We start from the raw sequence: 23,688 nt of genomic DNA, 5'->3' as shown, positions 1-23,688 counted from the left end.
AAAAGTCTGAACCTAAGATCTCCATGTTCAGACACGAGCCGGGTGCCACCGTGCTTAAATCACAGGGTGAAGGCTGGGGGCTCTTAGGATGCCCCCAGAGGGGACCAGCTGGCTCACTGGGGCTCATCCCTCCCAGTCAGACAGCTGATTAACCCAAAAGAGTCCTCAGCATCCCTCCTCCATGTACCACAAAGCACCTCGCAACAGCTAATAAACCTGCAGTGCAGAGGCCAAAAGCCACCAGCTCTGATTCAGCACAAGAAAGGAGAGGAGATAAAAGCTGTCACCATGCCCCAGACCCTCAATGCAGCAGGAGATGGGCAAAAGGAAAACCTTGAAGAGATAAGGTTTTCAAAGGTCCCCAGTCCTCCAGCATGGGAAGGATGGCACGAAACTAATGGCACTGTGAAATCTAAGGGAAAACTGCCGGACCAGGAGAGTTCAGTAGCTTTGACGCTGTTCCTCACCCTTCAAAGTCACTCTCATGCTGGTCTTTGCCAAGGCAACTGCCTCATGTTGTCACTTGGGGTGACCCCATGGTCTTCCCCAGACCCAGCAACTTCAGACTTGGCCAAACTCGCCCTTTCTTGCCACCTTCAAAGACAAGTTTGACCTGATGGCTTAGGAGATTGCCCCTCACTTCATGGAGAGGTGACACACACGCCATGATGTTACATCCCATGAGGTGGTGCCTGAAGTGCTCTAACAGAATGAGTAACACCATTGGCTGCACACATAGATACTATAAGACAAGATACAGAAGATCCTGAGGCCAAAACCATCTCACCTTCACTTGCTCCCAACCCCATCCTCTGCAAAAGCAATGTCTCCCCAACTCCTCTCAAGGACAGGGTAACTCTCCACTTCACTCTTTTCCTCTTCAAAGGGAGCCTTTTCCAGGTCCTAAGGCTCTGTCTCAACCCTTTCCCTTCCTTGGAGGCATCTGGACCCCAGGAGGATGCTGCCTTCATGGGTTACATCTCATTACATGTCAAACACTGCCTCCGTCCCTTCAGCATCCATCTCCACAGTATCCAAGTGCCTCAGGTGACTAGAAAAGTCCCTTTGTGTGTTTTCCCAACCCTTGGCTGTACAAGCACCATTTCATCAAGCTCAGTAATGAAGCCAGAAAGGAGCCAGAACAGGCTGCGCAGCCACGGCCAGGATAAGCACAGCCTTTGAATGAGAGGGGATCACACACTCACCAGCACAGCCCAATGGATCGTAGAATGGTTTGGGTTGGAAGAGACCTTAAAGCTCATCCAGTTCCAACCTGCTGCCACAAATAGGGACACCTTCCACTCTAAGGAAGGCATTTGGGATGCACAGCTTCCCTAACTTGCCCTGGTGCAAGTAACAACAAATGACCTTTATTCCTTGGAAAAGCATGTTCAGGAGCCTGTTGTGGAGGGACAAGACATAAAAATCACCATAAACTACACTGAGCTGGGACTACCTCTTTGCTAGTGCCTGTCCCAGCCTCCTGGCCCTACTAGAGTGTGAATAATGATAATCCCTCCCTCAGCATCACAATGGAACACTTGCTTGCTACTAAAACTTACTTAAAATTCATACCTACGTTGGGAGATTATCCAGGAAACTCTAATTACTTATCAAAAGCAACGATGATGTTTTAAGGAGAGGGAGGGCCCATAAATACAGAGCCATAAATAAAGCACTACTCAGTAGCACGGATTAATTTGTATTTAATTGCTAGAAATTGCTATCAGTTACTAAACATTCCTTGCAGAATAGGCAAATTCTTTTAAGAACCATTTCAATTGTTAATGGAAAGACTTTTTTCTTTATTATTACTGATTATTTTTCCCTTCCTTCTTTCCCATCCCAGCTCTGCACTTTGCAGGGATGGGGTTTCTGGGGGGCAGAGAAAGACCCCTAAAGAACCAAAGAGCTGCTCAGGCTTCAAGAGGCCTTTGGTGAAACCCTGAAGTTGGTGGTGAGAAACCTGCCCTGACATAACAAGGGTAGAGATCGCCTGCAAAGGACTGAAAGAGCTGGAAGTGGCATACCTATCACGCACCCAGGGAGAGAAACACCTCCCATGGAGCATCCTTTAGCTATTCCAGACTCTGTGGCTGTGTAACTCCTCTCCATAGCATGGACCCTGCCCTCCATCCCAGAGGATGCTCCTGTGGCAGGAGGTGAGCTGTGCAGCATGTGCCAAACAGCCCTGGTACTGCTTCCTCCTCCTTTCGTGGTGTTCTCTGCTTTGCTGTTGGCACAACATCCCATCAGCACAGTTAATTACATCCACGCTGAGTGTGAAGGACAGGCTGATGCTTGCAAAGAGCCGGAGGCTGTGCAATCCATCCCGCTGCTCTCGCACAACAGCTTCCACCTTTGCTGACAAACTGCAGCACAGCACTTCCCAAGGGAGCTTTTCCACTCAGCACCAGGCTTCGGGGCTGCTCTGAGCCCCGCAGCCCTCCCACCTCCACCCAGCATCCCCAATTTGAGGTCAAACAGATGGCCGCAAGCATCTCCATGACCCTCATTGCCCAAATAGAGACTCGCCAAAGGTTAGCTTATAGCCCAAAATGCAGAAGGAATGGTTGCAACTTGGTCTAGTGTGAGGTGCCCCTGCCCACGGGACACCATGGAACTGGTTGATCTTAAGGTTCTTTCCAACCCAAAGCATTCTATGGTAGCTGTGGCCAGAGCTCTGCTTGCAGATAAAGCACCAGAGGCAGGAAGCCTCCCCAAAGAGCATCCTCTGAGGCAGAGGAACAAGTATATCCACGGGTGAGTGGGGATTGGAAGCAGGAAAGGGTGTTGGAAAGAGCTGCTTGAGTAAAGAGAGAGCTGGGGTCTCTGGGCCTGTCAATCCACCACCAAGACATCACTGCATCCCCCCTGGACCAGGCTGCCAGTCACAGGGAAACATGTGCCAGCCATGACAAGCAAAGCAAACGACACACGCATCTCCTGCTTACAATAACAGCCCTTCCGTGTCTAATCCATCATATTCGAGGCAGATCTCTTCCCCTGAAGTGTTGTCAATGAGGATTTCATTTAGTGCTAATTAGGCAAATATTGCATGTTAAACACCCATTGATTATTAAGAGACAGTAAGTGGGGTTTAGCTCTGCAGTGTGCACGGACACGCTGTATTATAGCTGGGATGAAGCTGGTAAATGTCTTGCTGTTCCTAATCATCAGATAGTAATTAACATCCAAGAACTTGTAACTTGGTTTATCATTATAGATTTAGGAAGGCACTAACAGTACTGTATGCTAATTGAATAGCAATTGATTATTTAAGGCATATAAAGATTTAGCAGCTAGGTAACAGACACAGTTGTTAAACTTTAGGAACCATCGCACAGCGTACTCCTGTTGCATGAATGAGATGGTGCTCCTGAAGGTAACTTTGAGATGGGGTTTTCCAATGTGCAAGCCCCCTAAATCCTGACTGGAAAAGACACACACAAGACACTGAAGTCTGAAGTGATCTCCCTCTAAATAACTGGAATCAATAGATGTCAAGCAGCCCATCTCGATCATGGTGTCCACTCCCTATACTTGCCTCTGCTCCCCAGGACATCCCCATGCTCCACGGATGGGGCCCGAGCCCATGCCCAGAGCCAGCAGTGTGGGAAGGTTGGGAAGAACGGGCTCTTTTCCACGTGGGAGGAAAAAGAAAGATGAGAGACTGAAGCCCTGCATCTGAAAGGGAAAAGATAAATGGCTTCTGAAGGGAAATAACCTGCTGGACTCAGTGGGTTTGGCAGCACCCTGCTAAGTGCAGATGAGACTTGAAAACCAGCTGCAAGCTCAGCAATCGCAGCACAAAGCATGAGTTTCAGAGAGTGAGGCCAAGCAGATGCTACCCAGAATGAGCCTACAGCCAGGACCATGTGGTCCTGGCCACCCTCAATGCTCCTGGCTTGGGGCAGTGGCCTCGGAGAGGGATGGCAAAGGGATTCAGCTGGGAGTCGGCATCACTGACCTGGCATCAGGGCATTGCCCAGAGGGATGTGGCTGCAGCTCATTCCCTGCTCCCAGTCACACAAGTGGCTGCTGAAAAGCTGGTGAAGGTGAGAAGGCACCACACACCCTCACTGGGTGTAGCTACAATAGGAAGAGCCAGCGCCTTTAGCAAAGGAAGCTAATTCCCACTGATGGGCTGTGCCCAGCACTGATTTATTAGGCAATAAAAGCAAAGGCAAGACAAATGCTCCAAGTGCACCTCTGAGAGTCTGCAGCCTCGGCCAGAGAGTCTGGGCAAGCCCCGGCTGCCTCTTAACACCTTCTCTTGTGCACATCAGGACTGCCCGGGGACCAGGGAAGGGGCTGGTGCACTCTGCTGGGGGGCTGGAGCATGACATCCTCTGCAAGAAGGGGAGGAAAGCACTGCTGCTGCCAGCAACTGTACCAAAAGGCAGCAGAAGGCAGCAGGATGAGGCCAGCGGCCACCCACTGCCTGGGAGGAAAACCAACCCAACCTTACAGAGCAGAGAATATCATAGAATGGGTCGATTCTATGGGACCTTAAAGGGAAAAACCTTAAAGGGACCTTAAACCTTTTCCAGTTCCAGCCCCCTGTCATGGGCAGGGACACATTCCACTAGAGCAGGTTGCTCCATGCCCCGTCCAACCTGGCTTTGAACACTGCCAGGGATGGGGCACATAATGAGACATCATGAAGCACATTGCTATTTCAGAGACCCTCTAAGTCCTCAATGCCATCCCAAAACACCAGCCCTGCAGCATGATGCTGCTATGAACCCACACACCAGGAACCTTATGCGAGATTTAGGACATAAAGGATGTCACTCAGCCCTTGGTACCATCCAGAAGGGCATCATCAGCCAGCTGAAGCCTCAAAGTACTGCAAAGACAGCTTTTCCTACCTGCTGGGCACAGAGTCCATATTGGGCTGGGTCTCAAAAGCAGGGAAGCCCCTTACAAGGACCAGTCCATTTCCTTCCAGCCTGCTCCCAGACACTGATTCCCACCCGAGGTTTCCCATCAGCTCACTACAGCCTTGCCTGGGTCACTGACAGAGGCACCTTCTGCTTCCTCCTTACCCATGTGGTTTGTCCCACTGCCACACAGAGGATACTGGAGTAGTCCTCTGTGACCAATCCCTCTGCTGGCTGTGGTACAGCTTCTTGTCCCTCCCTTGCTCCAGGGCTTTCCCAGGATGGAAGGTGAGCAATCTAGGAGTTTCTCCTCCCTTTTCCACACTAGACACTATATTTGTCCTTCCCCAGTGGTCTGGAGCATCCCCTGCCCTCCCAGATGAGCTGAAGCAGTCCTGACATCACTCCAGCCAGTTCTCTACAGATCCAAGCATCAGCCCAAGCAATTCCTATGGGAAAAGCAGCAAGAGAGCGGAGCAGACTGGAGGAGGAGCAGAGAGCAAGAAAACCCCCCTCTTCAAGAGTTCTGCAGTGGAGTTTACCTGTGCTGCAGCAGGCAACAAAGAGAAACGTCAAAAGCAATGAGACAAGGCAGGGGAGGCGTCGCAGCAGATAAAGGATTCTTCAGGTATGAGAAAAACCAGCTTTGGAAACCTCGCGGAAGTGACTTCAAAGTCTCCAGAGGATCTCAATTGAGAGTCTGTCACTTGGTGTCAAGATAACTTTCTGGACAGCTCTCAGAGCTTGTTAAGCTCTTGCTTAGGCTGCATTTGAGCTCTAGTGGCAGTGCTGTCTTGCAAGCACAAGCACTGAGACATGCACTGGGTACATACAGCTTTGCCGTTATCCCTCCAGCATCGCCCATCATGACCAGTGGCAATGGGCATGGGGAACTCAGTTTGTGCTGCTCTGGTGTCCTCAACATCAGAAGGACATGGAGCTGTTGGAACAAGGCCAGAGGAGGCCACGAGGATTATCAGTGGACCGAGCACTCAGGAGTTTCTGGGTTCAGGATGGGAAACGCAGGACCAGATGCAACGGCCTGGGTAATGCAGGTGGTCAAACCAGATGGGTCTAACAGTGTCTCGGCATCACAGTCTACAGCTCTGAGAAGAAATTACCTGCTTCCCCCACAGCAATCACTTCATCCAGAGCCCTGCAGGACTCCCACTGTTCCCACTAGCCCGAATCCTTGACTTTAATTAAGTCCAAGCAGCCTTCTCCCAAGGAGAAGGGAGGAGAAGGTGACTCAGGCAGCGATGGGACCAGTGGTGGAATTATCCTCCAGTTACAAATATTAATTAAAATCAGACCTCCCCCCAGTTTAAAAATAGGAAAAAGCCAAACAAATCAATTCCACATAAAGGAATATGTAGGGAGAGGGAGCAAGAGGAGGGAGGGTGACACAGAGAGAGAGACAGGATGCGAAGTGAATGCTAAGAGCTTTCCACTGTCGCTGCAGTTAAGCCCCAGGCCTGGCTGCTTCCACCAGTTACCTCCAGTCTCCTCGGAAATGGGCTCAATCTACCTGCTGCTGCACCACAGCAACTCCTGTGATCACACAAAGGCCTTGAGATCTCAGCTTTAGCTGCCTTGATTGAATTAAATGCAATGCCACTGTGAAGCAGGCTCTTAATTTCAGGTGTAAGCATGGAGGCTTTCTCTTCTCCTACCGGCACTCATCCTCTTTCTGCAGCGATGAGTTGTTCATGGGTTATGCTCTTTAAGAAAGAGGGAAAAAAGTCATCTGATAAAGTGGGTTATAAAACCTGTGGTGGTAATAAACGAAGAGCAAGGAGCCTGATGCAAAGGCAGCAGAGAAGGCAGAAGCCACTATGGGGATGCAGTAGCTGAACTGTGATTAATACATGACCATGGGTGACGGGGAGAGCAGCGCAGGATGCCACTCGCTGCACTGAACCAGTGATGGGGGGGGGAAATGGAGAGCAGAGGGGACCTCACCCGGGCAGAGGGGAAGGTGTTGATGAGGGATGATGAGTAGTTGGTTCTCCAGTGTCAAAGCTGAGGGAGGAGAGGTGCCTGGTACCACGCAGAATCATGGAATCATAGGATCAGCCAGGCTGGAAAAGACCTGAAAGCTCATCAAGACCAACCACTTCCCAGCACTGCCAAAGCCACCATTAACCCATGGCACTGAGGGCCTCATCTACACCGTGGGTGAACACTTGCAGGGACGGTGACTGCAGCCCTGCCCTGGGCAGCCTGTTCCAATGCCTGAGCACCCTTTGGGGCAGGAATTGTTCCTCAGCTCCATCTAAACCTGCCCTGGTGCAGCTTGAGGCCGGTTCCTCTTGTCCCATCCCTTGTTCCTTGGGAGCAGACCTGGCTCCATCCTCCTGTCAGGCAGTTGTAGGGAGCCATCAGGTCTCCCCGAGCCTTCTCTTCTCCAGACTGAACCCCCCAGGTCCCTCAACCGTTCTCCACCACTCTTGTGCTCCAGGCCTTGCACTGAGATTACCATCCCCTGACCAAAAGCTGCAGGAAAAAGTCATCTCCTGCGCCTGGGTTCCTGTTCAAGAAAGTTGGGGGGAACTCAGCACGCAGGGACGTGGCAGAAAAGGGCTTAGAGTGGAGGAAAAGATGGAGGGAGATGCTGTTTTCTCCACTCTGGTACTCTCAGGTATGTCAGTCTGAGACAGATCTGCAAGAACCAACACGACCACAGACTCAAACTCCTTCCACAAATCCCACTCATCCTCCTTCCTATCTCTGTAAAATGAGGCTAACAGCAGGATGCTCCCATGGCTCTTACAAGTGGGATGTGTTACAAGGAGGTGCCCTGGGAGCAGACAGCATTTCTTTTTATCAGCCTTCGTTATTATCACATTACTGTTAGCCCTGCTTAGGTGCCCAGGAAGCATTCCTGGCTTTTCTTGCCTCTCCATGGGAGCAGGACAGCCTGCTGGCAAATGCCCATGAGAATTACAGCCGGGTTCCCGGGCACAGACACGGCTATCGGCTCCTTTTTATGAGCCTTCATTGTTATTACCACCTATTTCTTTTTACATTCCTGCCAAAATACCAAACATTAATCTCCCTCGCTCCCTGCAGGGAAAACATGGGTAATTGGATTTATATGGGTTAGGAATTTGTTAGATTTTTATATATATACACGCACAAACAGGCACACATACAGCAAAAACATCCCAAATAGGAGGCAGGGGGATGCACTGCCTCAGCGGGACTGGCCCCGGGGCTTGGGTACCAGCTGGATGAAGCCCAGCATCCCTGCATCTCAACCCCATGCTGACTGCTGCGCTTTGATTTAGGAACTCATCCCACAGCACTGAACTTCACACGGTGGGAGTTAACCAGTCATGGGGTTTGCTTTGGTTCATCCTTCCAACATTCTCTTTTTCTCTTTCCTCATCCTCTTCTTCCCCCCCCCCCCTCTCCCTTGTCCCTCTTTCTCCCTCCTGCCCTCCCATCCCTCTTCTCTCCAGCTCCAGCCAGGAGGTGACACCACATACGAGAAGCAGCAGCAAGATGCTCCATGAGATGGCTCCTTGGCTTTCCCTACCCTGAACTCTGCTGCACTGGAGATGGCACAAAGCACAGCATCAGCACAATTTACTCATCTGATCCTCCACCACAACAGTTGTTGTTCTCATTATCCTCGCCCATCCACGGAGCAGCAGACTTGGAGACCCATTTGTATCCCAAGGAACAAGTGCATCAAGAGAGTATAGTCATGGAAACAACTCGTTTGAAGCAAACCTTGGGATAGATACAGTCATTGGAAAACAGAAGTGAGTATTTTGCACTGAAGAACCAATCTCGAAGGGTTTCTGTCTGTTAGGGAAGACAAGACCTACGCAGCAAATCAAACCTGTAGTAAACAACCCATTCCAGGCTAAAAACTGTTGGCAGGGCTGTTGGGGGAATCATTTTGTTCATTGAAAAAGAAGAAATCAACCCGGCACATCCTCACCCTTAAAAGCTGCTTCCAAGGACACACAAAATGATAGTCACTGAATGAGATATCCCTTACGAACTGCCTGCTTGGCTGCAGTATCTAAAGATTATCACTTAAAACAATATGTCCAGCTGATGTAAAAAGCATCCACGGTTTAGGGCTGAGAAACACAAGGAGGAGGCAAACTGTGAGAGCAGTCGAGGGAACAGAGGAACTCTTTGGGAACCAGGAACGTGAAAGACAGCCACTGTGCCCCGGATTCATTTTGCAGCGTTAACACCTAATCCTTTTCTAGAAACAAAGACCCTGAGCTCCTGGAGAAGTGCGTGTGATCCAGAGGAAGGACAGCTATTACTGCCTGCAATCCCGGGGAGTTTATTATGCCTGCAAAAAGATCTCGTGTACCCTATAGAGAAAGGATTACTCACAGTTCAGTCTCATCCCCTGGAGCTGAGCATCACCACTCGGAGCTATTTCTGGTGAGTGGAGCTCAGAAACTTAGCGTGGGGGTTGGCTTTGTACTGGGCAAAAGGACCAGCAGCACAAGGTGAATGCCCCGAAGTCAGCCCCGTATTTCCTCCTTGCACAACACGACTGCGCTCCTGAGTGGGGACAAGCAACCTGTCCCTATGAAATCCTACACAAACCAGCAAGCCCCAGATGGAGACTTAGATTCATCCCATAGCAAGGACACCAGGAGTTCAAACACAGCGTCCCAGACTGATCTGGGTTCAAAAGGACCTTAAAGCTCATCCAGTTCCACGGGCAGGGACACCAAGCCCCTGTGTCCAACCTGGCCTTGAACACTGCCAAGGATGGGGCAGCCACAGCTTCTCTGGGCACCCTCACAGGGAAGAGCTTCTGCCTAAGAGCTCATCTCAGTCTCCCCTCGGGCAGGTTAAAGCCATTCCCCTTGGCCTGTCCCTACAGATCCTTGCCCAAAGCCCCTCTCCAGGTTCTGTGTAGGTCTCCCCTGAGCCTTCTCTTCATTCACATCCACCAGCATCTCTCCTGATGCCAGCCAGGCCAACAGCGTGGCACAGGGCTGCTCCAACCCCACCGAGGTGGGAAGGGACCACCACCTGGGGAGGATGGGCACCAACTGCATGGTCTCAGCATCACCACTCACCTTCATGCACCGGGCTGGGGTGGAGGGAACCTTTCCACAACCCCCTCAACCTTTTCTCTCCAACCACCCTTCCAACGGCTGCACCGTTACAAGTGAAATTAGTGGGCATTGTAATTATAACTATCAGGAGCAGATAAGACAAGTTAAATACCAGCTACCTAGGGAGAAATTATTATGCCAGCCAGGAGGATCCAAATGCCAGAATCCATGGCTGTAATTTCCCTGAGTCGCCAATTACAGCTCCACCACGCAGCGAGTTCTACCTTGGAAACAGCAGGTATATATTTAGCTACTCCAGAAAACTTTTTGGGGGGAAAGAGAAGGAGGAAAGGCCAGTGATGGAGCAAGTCCTCACTAATCTGCTCTTCACTAATCCCCTTGCTTTTAGCATCTGCACACAAAAAGCAGCGACTCTCTTCCCACTTCCCAGCAAGGACTTAACTGCGGAGAGACGGGGCTGCATTACCGTGTCTTTTCTATGCTGGTTGCACGGGTGAGTGTCACAACCCCTATTTAACAGGTAGGAAAACTCAAGGGCTGGTGGTTTGACTGAGCAAGAAGGGGGGGGGAAATCTCATTTCCCAGCTTCCCAAACCTATGGTTAGAGCCTGTGGTCCTGCTCCTGCTGGTTCTACTTTACTCGGGCCTCATTGCGTGCTGGGAAATCAAAGTGCGGTAGATTACTACACCTCCTGTCCCCCCCAAAAAAAAGAGCAGAATTGTCAGGAATAATTAAAACTATAATTGCAAAAATAAATGGAAGAGTGGCATTTTTATTCTACCTTCTTAGTTTTAATTGGAATTGTTCTCATAGTCACTAATTGACAAAACAGAGCCAGGAGCAAAGTCTTGGATGCAAATGAGCAGAGTCACCCTGGTTGTCTGGTCTCCTTGGACAAGCAATAGGGAGGCCAGAAGTGAACATAAAGGTAGAGGGTGATTTGACTTGAAAATCTGCCTTTAAATGCAGGGGGAAAGCCTCTCTGTATTATTTATCTTAGACAAAAGCTTAGTTATACATGTGTTGTACAATCTTAGCACCACCTATGAAAGCTCATTTCTTCTCATCCCCCTCCTCTAACCACACCAGTGCTGTTGGCTCCATTTTACACATGGGGAAACTGAGGCAGAGAGCAAGAAAGGCCTTCTCAAGTCCTTGTGTCCCCACATCGATAGCCAAGGAGCAAACCCAGCACATCCCATCGCCCAGCTATTCCCTCCAACCACTGCATCGCTCTCTTTGCCTTAAAAATAAAGCTCCAATATTTCTTAAACACAGATAAAACTATAAAGCCTTGAAATTTGGAGCAGCTGCTGGTTTATGTCTTTATGAACTGTACTGATGCCTGTTATAAAAGGTCGGCTTGCTGGCGGCACAAGGAATACGATCCCATTTACTCCACATCCCCCATTTCAGCATCAAGATGTGGTACCCGTGGTTCAGCCGTTGCCTGCATCACCCTGAGCTCTGACAACAGCAGTGCCGGTGCTTCCAGCACTGCAAAGCAGTTGGGAGAAAACATAATCCAAGGTTTCTAGCTAGGATCAACCCATTGGGAATTAGTGACCATGCTGGGGACCTGCCAGCGATGCCCCTGCAGCATCCCAAGGGACAGATGCCTGTGGCCCTGCGAGCTGCAGGGCACGCATCCAAGAAGCATCGTGCATAGCAAGCTGATACTCGGTGGCACTCTTCCCACAAGCACAAACTTAATCCTTGTTTCCACATCAAATCCCAGCTGGGAAATGAAAAAGTGACCTTCTTCAACCTCGAGTGTGCTCCTTGCTCTGTTCCACGTCCCAGACTGGTGGCTAATGCGGGTTACTGCTACCACCTAAACATCTGCCCTTCTTCATAGCAGGTTTTGCGCTTCAGAGGCAGGTAGGAGGCAGCTCGATTTTCTCTTTAATACTACACAGAGAATTTGCAAACTGCCTCAAGTTCCTGGGAGAGGAAAGGTGCAGGACTATTATGGGAATTCTTTGTTCTTACAATAGGAAGCAGTGAATTACCAACAATCTCTGCTTAAAACAGGGGACTCATTTGCTGCTGATCTAACATGACCCCAAACTCGACTGTAAACGTTAGCCTTAGCTTCTACAAGGATTCCACTGAGCTTCCCTCAGAAAAAGGGTGGAGAGGTGGAAATGGATGTGCCCGAAATCCAATACAGGAAACCCACAAACAGCCTGAAAAGCCTCCAGGTTTCCTCCTCCATCATGCGGTTCTGCTCTCCCTCACATCTTTCTGCAGTGCCATGCGTGTGCTTAAAGAGCTCAGAGCTTCCACCAGCCCTGCTGAATCCAAGGGAGTTTACACAGCTCAGCCCGCCCTATGACCAGGTAGCAGCAGGGTGGGAGAGGACCTGGCGAGTCCAATCCCTGCAGGATTGTGGCTAATTCCATAAGTGCGATAAACTGGAATTACAGGAGCTTTTCTCCTCGGTTTGAGCCCCACAAGTGCCATTTTGCAGCGAGGACAGCAGAGGACACCACATCTGCTCCGACTACAGGTGCACAGACCGTTTGCTGGGTGAAAACCCTATTGAGGGCCCCACACTAGACACCTACCCAAGCATCATCCACACGGGAAGCCTGTCCTGGGCAGTTTCCCATTCCCAGCTCTCTGTAGGGTATTTCAACCTGATAACGAATGCCAACTGCATCCTTGAGAACTCCACCTTTGGGCTGCTGCATACCCAGAACAGGGGATAAGAATGGGAGAGAGGAGTTAGACCATTGGGAAACAGCAATGCAAGAAGGGAGTGTGGGCAAATGGGAGCTGGAGGCCAGAAACCTGACTGCAGCAAGCAAAAGCTAAACTTGAGGAGGAAAAGGGATGGGGTGAGCGTGGAAAAATCAGATGCCAAGCGGGGAAATGGGTAGAAAACAAGTGCTTTTGGGGCAGAGCTTCCTGTAAGTCACACCAAGAGATGCAGCGTCTCTTATGGGGAGGCTAAAATAGCTCAGTGCTCCAGAGCTGGCTGCTTCACAAACATCCCCTCTTGCAAACAGCACGGAAAAGAGGCCAAAAGCTTTAAAATATACATAAAGGAGATCCAAGTCAGCCCTCTGCTGGCAATAGGATCAGCTGGAGCTGCAGGAGCTGCCCCCGGAGGGGGCTCAGCACCCATCCTGCTCAAACCCCAATGAGCATCCTCTTGCTCCGACGGTGGGGAAAAGAGCACCAAAGCCAAAGGCATCTCTCGGAGGGGTTGTGCTCCCTTCTTTAACCTGCCTTCTCACTTCAGCTCAGGTTAAGCATCATTGCAGTCAGTTATGAAGAGGACACATGCCCTCTGCAGTGCCACGGCCCCCAGTTACACAGGGTGATGACAAGCAGGGCCCTGCCTGGGAGTGAGGAACAGGGATGTGCTAGGCACAGGCAACATCCCAAAGCGTGGAAGGCACCATGCTGGGAGACCAGCACCTCTCTCACATGGAACTCGTAGAGCCTGTTTCCCACCATCACATTCTGTACTACCATTTCCCCCACAACAAGGGGAAGATCACCCAACCCTCCCTGTCCATCCTTCCATATCCAGGTGAGCAGAGCGTCCTCTGCTCCAGGCTCATCCTTGCTCACAGACAGCATGGCACGCACCTCATCCCTGTGCCAGGCTTTGGGAAGAGCTGCTCTCTGCTGCAGCCCTGTTCCTCCATGGTCTGAGCTTGTGTCGGGGTTACACACTGCTCCCTAATGCAGTGAAAGCAGCAGATTAACTTCTCCAGACTCTCTCTCTCTCCAAGCTCACACCCTCAGCGCTCCATTCCCGAGTCACAGGGTCACTTTTCCACATGGATTAACCAGCTCAGGTCCTCCTGAAGCACACGCAGCACAACCCAAAGCCCCAGACACGACCTGAGTCCCCATCACCCATTGAGAAAAGGCTGGGCTGCTATCTGCTCATCTGACCGCGCTTCTGTGATGCCTATTGAGAGCTGCTATCCGACACAGGCTAATGCACCATGTACACCTGTAACTCATTCAGGGAATAAGAAAAGGATGCTCTGCTCTATTGTGTAGCAGAGAAGTGGCCCATCTGCATAGAAGCCGCCTGCCTTTCTCCCCCCGCAAACAGAGTAAGGTAAAAGCATCCATCAGAATTCATAAGATGCACCCCTGGAGTAAAAGATTGATTTGATATTAACAGATTCGTGCAGAGACTATAAAGTGATCAAGGCAGAACACTGACACCTCGGAGGCATCGCAGCCCTGGAAACCCACTGGCAATGCAGGCTGGCATCGGTGCAAGCAGCACAGACCCCCCCCCCCTCCCCTTCCCTCCCTTCCCACACAGCCGCACGCATCCAGAGACAACTTTGGGAGCGGCAGGCGGCACTAACTCACTGTCTGCCACCTAAACCCCTGTGTCAGCTCCTCGTCTGGCACCCGCAGCCCCACGCAGCACCAGCGCATCGCTCGCCCCAAAACCACTAACGCAGAGCATCCCCTCAACACAACGGGACACACACACGAAGTCTCCAGGAGGTCCCAGAACCCTCCAGGAGCCCCGCACCGCGCACAGCATCCCCCATGAGCCTTATGGAGACCCCCCTCCTCAGCCGCCCCCCCCAAGGCATCAATGCAGGTGCTCCTACCTGAGTGTGGCGCTCTCCCCTTGCCGCACTGTCACGTTGTCCATGGCTTTGGGGAAGGTGGCATCTCCGCTGCGCACGGGCACTCCTGCGGGCACAAGGAAGAGCAGCCTGAGACAGAGGACGACTAGGCACCTCCAGGGCAGGGCTAAGCACCCACCGACCCCCATCCTGGGCAGCAGGGACTTTTCCAACAGGCAAAAAACACACCCGACCAGGCCACCGGGAGCGAAAAGAGAAGGGGATGAAGGGGGAGAGAGGAGGGATGGGGTGCGTGTGTGTGGGGAAGGAGGGGAGCAAAACCACCGGGGCCGAGCGATGAGGAGCTCCACGGAGATCAGGAGAGCCCCCGGCAAGGCAGGATGCGAGCGCTGAGCCTGCCGAGCGGCATCCGGAGGGAGTCCCCAGTATCCTTGGGTGAGGGAGGAGGACGGGAGGGCCGGAGGGGAGGAGGAGGAAGAGGAGGAGAGAAGATGCAGTGCAAGAGATGAAGGTCACAGATGTGTGCCTGCTCCAGACGCTACTTTAAGATTCATTTGGGCACGCGCTGCGGAGATCTGGCATCAAAAGTTTATAACCCAAGGAGGAAACGTGGCTCTGGCACGAAAGGGAGGGCGGCCATAAACCCAGTCAAAAACAGGGGAGTTTGGCTGTTTGCCGGCTGCTGCTCTTTGAAATGATAACGGGAAAAGGAAAACAAAGCCCCTAAAACACCCGAAAGCTCCCCGAAATGCCGGTTCTGTCGCAAGATCGAAACTTCCCCGCGGAGCTGCCGGCGATGTTTCCCCCCCCAGGCCGGGGACGGGATGCTTCTCGGCTCCCAAAAGTGGGTCTCCAGAGATGTCCCCCCTTCAGCTGAGCAGCGAGGAGGAGGAGAAGGAGGAGGAGGAAGGGTGTCGGGACCGCGGCGGCAGCAGCAGCATCCCGGCCCGGTCGGGCGGCAGCATCCCCGGGCGCGCAGGCGGACTGCCCGCCGTTGTCATGGCAGCGGCTCCATCCCTGACCGGCGATCGGGCTCCCGCACACCCCGGTAACACCCGCACGAACACACACACACACACACACACACACACACACACACACACACACAGCGAGGCGGGCGGAGCGCGCTTCACCCGCCAGCCTTTAACCCCCGCCGCACCGAGCTCCCGCAGAGCAGCGGCACCGAGAGGCTCCCACCAGCCCAAGGGACTGCCCCCCCCTTTAACTGCTTCAAGCCCGCACGTCTCGCCCGGCTCAGCACCACGATGCTGGTCCCCTCGGCCACCACAGCGCCCTTGCTGCATCTTTCCCTGCATCCCTAAAACCAATCAGGTTGGAAAAGATCTTTTAAGATCCAGTCCAACCATTCCCCAGCACTGCCAAGGCTAACCCATGGCACTGAGAGCCTCGAATAGCCTGTTCCAATGCCTGAGCACCCTCTGGGGAGGGAGTTGTTCCTCAGCTCCATCTAAACTTCCTCTGGTGCAGCTTGAGGCCGTTTCCTCTCACCCCATCCCTTGTTCCTTGGGGGCAGAGACCAGCCCCCTCTTGGCTCCATCCTCCTGCCAGGCAGCTGTAGAGAACCATAAGGTCCCTCCTGAGCTTTCTCTTCTCCTGACTAAACCCCCCAGGCCCCTCAGCCGTTGCTCATCACACTTCCATCCACTTGTTAATGCATGGTTGAATTCAGGGATGGCTCCCCTGTGGCTGGGAGCCTGTCTGCAGGCAGGGCAGTGAGAAACAAGGTCCTGCTGACACATATTTGCCCCACCAGTTTGTTGTGGAAGGGAGCTCCAGAGGATCTCCCTACTCCATATCCCTGCTGTCCTCACTTCCGGACACAGACAGCCTTGCACTAGGATGGTTTTCCACCCCATCACTCCAAACAGGGCAGTGCTTGACATCAGAGTGCACCAACCCCTTCCCTGGTCCCCCTGCAGTCCTGTTATGCACAGGAGGTGGTCTTGGAGACATGAAGAAACCATCATTTACCTCCTCAAGCAGCAACTGAGGGCACCAAGACCTCAGTGACCATCCAGACACATCCATCTCTGTGCCTACAAAAGGAAACCAACCTCCCATTGCTACCTCCTTGCATTGTGCTGTACAGTTCCTCATCCCTAAGTCGAGACGGGCATGGTCCTCAACTGGATGCATTCCTACTCAATATAACATGCCCCTTTCAGGAGGAATATAACAACCAGTGAAAGAGTTTAAGCTATTTTGGGGCCCCAATCTTCTCCAGAGACCCAAATACAGCTTCTACAACTGATCAAGAGGTATTTGCAAGGATTTTTCAGTGATTTCAAGACAAATTATCAGCACTAAAGATCCTCTCTATATAGCAGTGGGATGCAGAGACCCTAAAGACACTGCTAGCCACAGGCTAGCACTGCAGAGATGTGTGCTGACTCCTGGCACCAGCTTATGGCTGCAGGCATGAGAGGGATGCTGACTGCAGCTTGGATAAATAGGACAGCCCAGGAGCCAAGGGAAGTGCAGGGAAAAGCACAGGGATGAGTTTTCCAGCTCTTCTGATAGAAAATTGCCTTAACCCTGAATACACAAGCCAGCTGCTTCAATGCGAAGCATCCTTTTGGGGGGGAAGGATGGAGAGGAAGAACACCCCATCTCCTTCCCGATGTGCTCCCACCTTGGCACAGAGGAGCCATGGCTGCTGGCAGAGAAGGAGCAGCAAGGAGTGAGCACAAACCCATCGCAGCTCCCCACAGTGAGACAGCCTGAGCCTGCTCCAGCAGCAGGGTGAGCTCCAAGGGGGAGGATGCTGCAGTGACCAGAAGCTGTGCTGGGTTCAATAGTGCTCACCCCTTGAGAGAGGAAGCTGTAGACATAGAGCGTGTGTAGCAGGAAGCCTGCCAGAGATGGTGTAATTTAGCAAAGGGGAGATTTAAAGGGGGAAAAGAGCCTGTCTGCCTCAAAAGAGCCTCTGAGGAGGCTGCAGAGATGCAGACACATGTAAAGGCAAGGTATAAACTGACAGACAGGGAGCTGAACTGGCATATATGGGGCATCCAAAAGGGAAGAGAAAGGGAAGGGAACGTTGTCCATATTTATGGAACAGAACCTGCCTAACTGGGTAGGACACAACAACCTGGCACCGCTATGCAGGTGGTATGCCTCAGTGAAGCCCCTTTGGGCACTCAACAGCGGGAGCAGGCAGTCAAAGAGCACCCTTTCCTGCCTCTGTCTTCTGGCTCACCCCATCACAGTTCTGGTTAAAGCTACCTTCTGAGGAAGCACACTGCCACCAAACAGAGGGAGCAAGCTGGGACATGGGGGAGGAAAGGGCAAAGGGAAAAAGAACTCAGAATCCAGGAGGGTACAAAACGTGGACGCAGCAGACATGAAAGCAGAGCCACTTCTGTGCCCAGACAGTTTGCAGACCAGAGGTTGCATGGGGTGGCTTTAGATCAGGTCCATGTCTAAAAATACCAGCTAGCTGAGAGGCTGGCACAGGCCCTGAGGGCATCAGGCATATGGCAGCGGCTGATCCTGCTCCTCAGAGTGACGTTAACAAGTCCTGACCTTCTCTCATCATCCCAGAGGCTCAGAAAGGAACTGAGATTGCAAGGACGAGTCCCTCCACCTCCCAGCCCATTGTCAATCTCCGCTTCTATCAGTGGTGCGGTTTGGTCTCCATCTCCCTCCAAGCTTTCTCCCTCATTGCTCTCATCAGGAGCTTGCAAATGCCAAGAGTCCAGGCTTGGAAGTAATTAGTGAGGGACCAGAGCCCATTGTGGGGCAGGTTAGTGGCAGCACTGCTCCAGCACCATACTGGGACCAATGTACAGCAACACTGGGCTTTATTCTGCAGCCCCACCACTGCTCCACGTTTATTTTCCCCTTCTCCACGCATCTTAGGGCATGCTGGGATGCTCTCAGTCCATCTCCCTTAAGATGGATGCAGTGAGGGACGGAGACTGCAACAACACCAGGACCGCACACACTTGGGTAGCCTTAACTGCTCACCAGCACCCTCTGATACACCGCCTCTTCCTAAAGGATATTGATTCTCTCCTCTGGCAGGTTAAAGCCATTCCCCTTTTCCTGTCCCTACATCCCTTGTCCAAAGCCCCTCTCCAGCTTTCTTCTAACTCCTTTCAAACCAGAAACAGATGCTCACAGCTTAGGACCTTCCCACAAGCACCCTGCCTGGGGAGAGGAACACTATGAAGCACATCCACTTTTCGCACCAGGACAGCATCATCTCCCGTGGTGAGAACAACCAACCACCACGTCCTTGTCAAAGTGCAAAGCACAGTCCTCAGCAGGCAAAGACAACTAATTCTTAAGGAAAATAGAATGGAAAATGGTTTTCTTTGCCTTTTTTTCCCCTAAAATGAACTTTGAGCCACTCACAACTGAAGCAACCCATCGAAGCAAAAACCCAGCAGAGCTGGAGGGGAAAGCAGTCCTTGGAGGACCTGGCCTTGTTTAATCAAAGAGCTAATCCTTCACCCTCCAGCACTGGTGGAAGTTCCCAGATCTCCCTCTGGAAAGCCCAAAGAAGCTGTTTCAAAGCTCCTTCCCAGTCCCTGTCTGCAGAGAGCTGCTGGTGCTTCCCAAAAACCGGGGTCATTCAAGGCATCCCTCTCCTGGGGCATGTGAAATCTCTATTCCTGAACATCCTGGCTACACTATCTGGCCAAGATACACATAACAACTCCATGGTGAATAGAGAGCGCTGTATCTTGTTGGTATCCTGCTACGTGCAGATGGCATCTGGGCTCGGGGCTATGAGATTTTTAACTAATATCTTTCTGCACTACTATCCCCTCCTCCCTTTTCTCCCACCTCCTCCTCCTTTCCACCTCCTCTTTCTCTCCATCTGTCCCCATCCCTTCTCTTCTCCACCTTTTCTCTTGCACACTTGCAGCTGCTAATTTTTCCCCAGCGTATTTGGCACTGCCTCCAGACACCTCTTCCCCCACAGCCCTGCTTCTTCCTTTCCCCAGTTGCTGCCAAACAGTCTCCATTTCTTTACCCTGTGCACGCACACCCTGGCACAGCAGGGAACCATAGAATCATGGACTGGTTTGTGTTGAAGAGACCTTAAAGCTCATCCAATTCCAACCCTCTGCCACGGGCAGGGACCCCTTCCACTAGAGCAGCTTGCTCCAAGCCCCTGTGTCCAACCTGGCCTTGAACACTGCCAGGGATGGGGCAGCCACAGCTTCTCTGGGCACCCTGTGCCAGCGCCTCAGCACCCTCACAGGGAAGAGCTTCTGCCTTATCTCCAACCTGAACTCCTCCTGTTTCAGTTTGAACCCATCACCCCTTGTCCTATCACTACAGTCCCTGATGCAGAGCCCCTTTCCAGCATCCCTATAGCCCCCTTCAGACACTGGAAGCTGCTCTGAGGTCTCCACACAACTTCTCTACCCCAGGCTGAACAGCCACAAGCTGAGCATCCTCCAGTACGTTGAAACCGGGGTGCAGCAAAGCATCCCCCCATTCCTCAGATCAAAGCTTTGGGAATGCTATTCAGAGCTGCACTGACCGCTGCCCAGGCAATGGCACACACACAGCTCTCCCCCTCCATCCCCCTGCCTCTCTCCAGCAGGATTTATTTCTCCCACTTAATTTTCCCAGTTGTTTTATCTCGGTTTATCTTCACACTCAATCAGGCTCTCTGTACAAAGGGAACTTTTATTTTCTCTGCTGTTACATTTAATGCATTTTATCGCAGGAATTTAGCAAACAGAAAAACACACTGAGGTAATTGTGACCAAAAAAAAACACAGCTTATTCCTCAACCTGATCGTGGTCGTGAGCTCTCCTGGGCAGAAAATGCAAACTCAAGACCCATTCTCTTCCCTAACGCCCAACTGTGGGGCTGATTTAGCAATGAACACCCCTCCAACACTGTCCTCGCAACCTAAATGCATGGGTAAAAGCTCCCATCTTCCATAAAATCCTTCTAGGATCGTGCAACCCCAGCTGAAGCAGAGGTGTATGCATCCCCAAGGCCAGGATGGACAGGGCTTGAAGAAACTTGGTTTAATGGAAGGTGCCCCTATCCATGGCAAGGGTTTGGAGCTGGATGAGCTTTAAGGTCCTTTCCAACCCAAACCATTCCATGATCCCATGATTTCATTTTCCAGCAGGATTTCTGACAACGGTCCAGGATTTTTTTTCTTTTTATTCTAAGGCAAGCAAAATGTGAAGATTTCATTTGCGATGCCAAGATTTTTTTGCTGTTGTTGCCATTCCTGTTGGTATTTCGTGCTTTTGGGCATGTGTTCAGCTCCCCTGCGGTCTTTCCCTTCAAACCCAACTTTCGAGGGAAGAGGCTGGAGGGGGGGGCATCACAGACATGTGACATTTTGCTTCAGTGCCAAAACATTTCCATATCAAAACACACCAAAGTTCAGGCTGCTCCATCGAAACAGCACAACAAAACCCCACTGCATTGATAGTCCTTGCAGGCATCTGCCGAAGAGATGCTTCCAGCAAGCCTGCATTTCCCACATCACTGGGAAACAGAGGGGAAAAACCAGAATGGGGCAAAAAGGAGCGAACTGGAGGGGCTGGAACTGGATGATCTTAAGGCCCTTTCCAACCCAAGCTGTTCTATGAGTAGAGAAGAGAAAGAAAGTGCAGGGTGGGGGATTACAGAGATTAAAAGCCTCGTGCTTCAATACCAGCCCAAAGGATATGGGGTTTCTATAGCAGGGATGCTCAGGGGAATGGGAACACGGCATGCTGCAGCTCGAGGGTGACAGAGCCCATGTTCCCCCCAAGACAAGAGCAGGTTTGAGGTTGCAAAATGCCCCTTCTTGCTCTGAAGCCTCAGTTCCATCCCCTTATGGCCCAAAGTCCTATTTAGAAGCACTGTAGGTTACGAGTAGCAGGGGCAGACAAGCTGCTGCTGTTTCCAGCTCACTGCACACTCCCATCAGTGTGACCAAGCATGAGGCAACACAACGGCCCCATTTCCCCCAAATGCCACCTCAAAAAGCTCCCCACATCCCTATAGCAAGCATAGGCACTGCCAAGCGGAGCAGGAACATTTCTTCCCTCTCCTGCCAACATTACAAGGCTCATTTCATCGCCGCTTGCAAAGTGTTTTGCGAGCTCTTAACTGAACTAATAAAAGAACAAATAAATAGATAGCGCAGAGCCCTGTTGATGCTATTTCCAAACACGAAGACACCGTGTAGCCTCTGGGCTTATTTACAAAATACAGAGACGTGGAAACGATCAGAACCCACTTGTGCCACCTCCACGAGATGCTGGAAGAAGGAAACCACGTTCTTGGCTGTCCTGGGAGGCTTTGAAGCAGTATCCCCAGCACCCATTCAGAAGGTGACAGGAAGGAAAACTGTATCTACCTGTTCTGCTCAGTGGGTGTTGCTATTTTGCACCCCTGGGTGACACAAGAGCCACTCATCACAGAGCTGGTTGGGATAACAACTTCTCCCATGCTGGGGGATAGGAGGACCAGTGTTCCCCAGCTCTGGGCTGAGCATCAAACCTATCCCCATGCCATGCAGGCATGTCTAACTGTAGAGCTACAGGGCTTGCAGCCCAACCCCACCCTCAGCTCTGCCTCTGTATCAGCAGAGTGGCCAAGACAACAAGATGTAAAGCTAAAGAGGGAAAGCAAGAGGAAAATACGCCTAATTCCATCGACTGAAAACCTGGATTCCCCTGCAAGCAACAGCTTGTGCTGTAGAGAGCTGAAGCACTGCACAGTGTTCAACCTGCCCACCACGTACCCCTCCAATATGGTCCTCTCCTCCCAGGATGGTCCCTAGCAGCCCCATGGCTCTCACCATGGAGCAGCACAGCCTGTCTACCACCAGGAAGCCCAGAATCCTGCCTCTGCCTTGATACACTCATTTCTCACCCGCTCTCCTTCCCGAGGCAACAGGCCAACACACATGAGCCTTTGGAACATCTCACTGATGGGACAAGCTGGCTTCCAGGAGCAGCCATCTCCTGCCTGTGCTGTCTGCTGGAAGAGGCAGGAGGGATGGCAGCAGAGCAGGGTCTCTTTACCTCCTCTCACCCCTGCAGTGGGTAGCTTGGGCTGTTGCGTTAAGCAGATAAAGGTCTAAAACACTTACTCGTCGCTTGTCTGAACTTCCCAGGCTGCAAATCCCAGGGGAAATCAGAATTCTCAGTGTTTGCAGTCTTTCCTCACCGTGCCCACTGCAGATGATGTTTTTTCCTCCTTTGAAATACTTGTTTCTAAGGGCTGAAAGGGAGGGGGAACATTGGGTGAAGGAAGGATCTTGGCTCCTGCGGGCTTTGGATAAGTTCACTGGGAGTTTGATTTGAGCTGTGGGTAAATGCCAGCACAGGGACCTCACTATCTGAACCAGCGGATCTGCTCCATGCACATCTCACTGCTGATTTATTCTCAGGGGTATTGGGCACAAAGAGATAAATATGCAAGTGGCAAAGCCGAGGTGGGGATGGGAACATCTCCATCTTCCTAGGTCAGTTTTAATTCATCTTTTCCAGTCAGCCTGGTCTGAGCCATTTACTTGTGACTCCAACCCAATTCTCTTCAAAGAGAATGGATTCTGGGATTAAAATCCAGGTTTGCAGCAAACAAAACTAAGCACGTTTTACGAGAAGAGTAACCTTGGGGGAGGTTTGCCTGCGGTTTCAAAGGCTGAGCAAGGTTTCTGTACACAGTTCTGCCTGCTGTCAGCAATCCCTGCTATCTCCAGGTTGCTGACAACCCGACAACCTCCGATACCGCAGCAAGGAAACAGCCTGCAAGCTGCAAGAGCTTGTTATCCCGTTCCGCAGAGAGAATAACGAGGTAGGAAAAGACAAAGGAAGCCAAATTCCTTTGGAGGAATAAGAGACCTGCCTCAAGCCACCCTGGAAGCCAAAGGTCCCTCCAAAGCATCGCTCTGTGCACCATTCCCAAGGGGCACATGGCTTTGGAGCAGCCACCAGGAGCTGGTTCTTTCACCACCAAGTAGCCCTGAGGTTCCTTTGGCTGTATTCAGGGCAAAGCCCCTTTTACCCCCATCCAATTCCAACAAGGACAAACCACTGCAACAGCAGCGTTCCAAAACACTTCCCAGGCTGGGTTCAAGACACAGCATCCCCTTGTCCAGGGATATTCATCAGAGTCAGAGTCCCAGTGAGCAGGATGAGCTGGAAAGCTC

At 51.7% G+C, this 23,688-nt stretch overlaps 1 protein-coding gene across 7 annotated transcripts in view; it reads right to left on the bottom strand.

The window, feature by feature from the left end:
* OPCML (opioid binding protein/cell adhesion molecule like) overlaps positions 1-23,688 on the bottom strand; it is a 325,783-nt gene that overhangs the window by 82,602 nt on the left and 219,493 nt on the right. For 4 of the 7 annotated variants that reach the window (XM_062619950.1, XM_062619949.1, XM_062619952.1 and 1 more), the window contains one exon: positions 14,555-14,639. In XM_062619950.1, coding sequence (XP_062475934.1) covers positions 14,555-14,639 — 85 coding nt within the window. Of the gene's footprint in view, positions 1-14,554; positions 15,616-23,688 lie in introns of those variants that run through there. The other 3 variants (XM_062619953.1, XM_062619955.1, XM_062619948.1) reach the window with 3 other exon arrangements.

Source organism: Pezoporus occidentalis, unplaced genomic scaffold (genome assembly GCF_034315485.1).
Source record: "Pezoporus occidentalis ecotype Australia unplaced genomic scaffold, CSIRO_AGI_Poc_V1 ctg216, whole genome shotgun sequence".
Taxonomy (NCBI): Eukaryota; Metazoa; Chordata; class Aves; order Psittaciformes; family Psittacidae; genus Pezoporus; species Pezoporus occidentalis.
This window is presented reverse-complemented; position numbering and strand designations above follow the sequence as displayed.